The 3,014-nt window shown below is 31.2% G+C and overlaps 1 protein-coding gene across 3 annotated transcripts; it reads left to right on the top strand.

Moving 5' to 3' along the window:
• Window positions 1-741: 741 nt before the first annotated feature.
• On the top strand, window positions 742-2,774 carry LOC104087602 (GATA transcription factor 15). Of its 3 annotated transcripts, none has more exons than XM_018767901.3 (3): window positions 742-1,115; window positions 1,204-1,347; window positions 2,198-2,774. In XM_018767901.3, exons 1-3 carry the CDS (start codon window positions 1,080-1,082, stop codon window positions 2,555-2,557), a joined length of 540 nt encoding a protein of 179 aa, XP_018623417.1. In that variant the 5' UTR covers window positions 742-1,079; the 3' UTR covers window positions 2,558-2,774. The 3 variants fall into 3 exon arrangements, with proteins under 3 accessions (XP_018623417.1, XP_009590421.1, XP_009590423.1); XM_009592126.4 differs by having other exon boundaries at window positions 742-1,100; XM_009592128.4 differs by having other exon boundaries at window positions 742-1,082.
• Window positions 2,775-3,014: the final 240 nt, after the last annotated feature.

A 3,014-nucleotide genomic window follows, 5' to 3' on the forward strand; every position in this document is an offset into this window, starting at 1 on the left:
AAAGTTCACATAATAAGAACAAACTATGGATTAAGTGTTTGCTTACTAGCTTCATATAATTAAAAAATACTAATTTTCTCGAGCTTCTTGTTCATATCTCTCATCAAAAAGTGCTATTCGATAATGCTGTCTAGCACACTCACTTCTAACCCTAGTGAACATTCAAATATATATCCTACATTCATTCGCGAAGGTACTTCTAATGGATTAAAGTCCATATCAACAGATTATCCATCTCGTAAATAAGGCATATCTTGTCTAAGGCAAAATTTTGAAAATGATACCTTTATTTCCGTCTTTCTAACTACTTTATCGCCTACTTTAATTTCACATTTATGTGAAATATATATACAGTCATCTCAGGATTATAAATAGAACCACTAGTAAATCAAATAGGAAGAACTACAAACTCAAACATACAAAACGTTCAAATTCTAAATCCGTCTCTGTATACATAGCTCGAAGAAATATTAAACTAACTTGATGAAAACTACGAAAACCCTAGTTTTCAAGTAGAGCGGCAAAATACAAAATGAATTTGCCAAAATATTCCCAAATTCCAAAAATGAAAAAACCAAATTAAATGGCGCCGTTTTTAATTATACCCTCAACTCTTTTTTGGCGGGTGTACAATCCAATCAAAAATTTCATTACAAGGACAGTTTCGTCCTTTCACAGTCCCCGCGCGCCTAGGGTTTTCGTATATTACTCCCCTTTATAAACCTCCGTTTTTTTCCCCAAATCGGCTATGTCTCATTATCATAAGTCGGTTCTTCGTTATCTTTCTCTGTGGTTCTGTAGCTTTTTCAGTCGGTTCATCACTATCCTATTTTCCCAAACCTTAGCTAGCCCTTAATTTCTTCATTTTTCCTTTAATAAAACCTCCTCCTTAAGTTTTTTTCTGTTTATTAGCACAAGTTGAAGGATTTTTTTCTGAGATTTTCTGGGGAAAAAAATATTCAAGATTCAGCTTGTTTTGAGTTTTATTCACCATTTCCTCATCTGGGTCTTGCTTAGTTTTTGCTAAAACCTCTTCACTTTTGATCACTGAGCTGAGGTCACTGATTAGCTGTCCAAAAATGGTAGATTTTAGTGATAAAGTTAGTGATCACGATGTACTTTATTTTTTCTACCTTTGATCATAAATTTTGTCTCTTGATATATATGTGAATTTATGATTTTGATTGTTATTGTTGTTTTTAGGTAGCAGAAAATGAAGAAATGAGTGGGCAAAATCAAACCCCAGAAAGAGTTTTATCAGAGAATAGTGAAAGCCAGCTAAAGACTTGTGTTGATTGTGGTACTACTAAAACTCCTCTTTGGAGAGGTGGACCTGCTGGACCTAAGGTCAGTTATTGTCTTCATTTGGTTAATTAATTCACTTGTCGAGATTTTTGTTTCACTTCATATGGTAGTGTTTGATTCAACATATTTAAAATCTTAATTTAACTTGTGTATTGTATTAGTAGAATTTAGTTTGGCAAAGATGTTTGGATTTTATTCGACTGTGAATTGATTTTTGTAAAAAAAAATAGTTATAAATAAATTCAGTACCCAAGTTGCAATAGTGGTCAATTGAGGTATGAATTAAATTTTTTTTTTTACTAGGTAATAATTTTTGTAATTTTTGTGTACACGCTACTCTCTTTAGGCCTCACATATACTGGGTATGTTGTTGTATAGTGATGGTAGGTAATAGATATATGGTAAATTAGTTAATCTGAGTAAGCTGGCTTGAATATTTGGTTGTTTTTCCCTATTTGTCTAAACATTGGTAGTCAAAGCTATTTGTTAGTACTTGTATTAGTAGGAGATAATAATTATTCGGCAAATTAGTAATTATTCGGCAAATTAGTTAATATCGGCGTAAGTTGGCTTGAACAAAAAAAGAATAAAAATAATTTGAGTTCTTGCAAGTTGTAAATGTGGTGTTATATATATATATATATATATATATATATATATATATATAATTCTTCAAAATGAATACTTCATTTTCAATTTATGACACTCCCCATATATATATATAAGCAAGTATAATCAGTATATAATATGTGTATAATCATGTATAATATGTGTATAATTCATGTGTACTAGCTAAGAAGAGTAAATGTTGAATTTGGCTGGCTATTTGTGTAAAAATCCCCATTTTCAATTAATTTTGTTGAATCTGATGATTAGATCATGTTGAATGCAGTCATTGTGTAATGCATGTGGGATAAGGAGCAGGAAAAAGAGAAGGGCACTTTTGGGATTGAACAAAGAAGACAAGAAACCCAAAAAATCAGTGGGATTTTCAAATAAGAGTGTTAGCCAACATCATAATCAGAATCAGAGTAGTAATAGCAGTACAAGCAGCAGTGAGGAAAGTACAACAAGTAATGCAGTAAAGAACAATAAATGCATTCCATTTAAAAAGAGATTATTGCATTTTGGTAGAGAAGTAGCTTTACAAAGACCAAGATCAAGCTCTACTCAACACAGGAGGAAATTGGGAGAAGAAGAACAAGCAGCATTCTTGTTAATGGCTCTTTCTTGTGGTTCTGTTTATGCTTAGAAAATGAAGAAAATAATTAAGAAAAAAAGAAAAAGTTGTACTAATGGTAAGGATTGTATTACCCTTTGGCCTTTTTTGGGTTTGTTGAGCAAGAAGGTAGGTGCATGAGTAGAATCTTAAATGATAAAAAAAGAGCTTAATCAAGTCGATAGCTCTCAAGAATGTAGGGTTGAGAATTGGCCTGTGTTTTAATTTAATTTAATTTATTTGAACCTAATTAGAGTTATTGGTAATGCCAACTTTGTTAGTATTGGACAAAACTAATTTGAACTTGTTGATCATATTAACCAATAAATCCAGGTTTTTCTGCACTTATTTGCATTTAATCTTACTAAAAAATGCTGTATGTATTTTTATTTTTCATGTAATGGGTTTTTTTTCATTTGGTATAACATTGAAGATGAGTAAGTAGTAATCCTTCAATCTTTTGAACAATATGACTAGAGAAAAAAGCTAC

The sequence above is a fragment of the Nicotiana tomentosiformis genome, chromosome 12, assembly GCF_000390325.3.
Source record: "Nicotiana tomentosiformis chromosome 12, ASM39032v3, whole genome shotgun sequence".
NCBI lineage: Eukaryota > Viridiplantae > Streptophyta > Magnoliopsida > Solanales > Solanaceae > Nicotiana > Nicotiana tomentosiformis.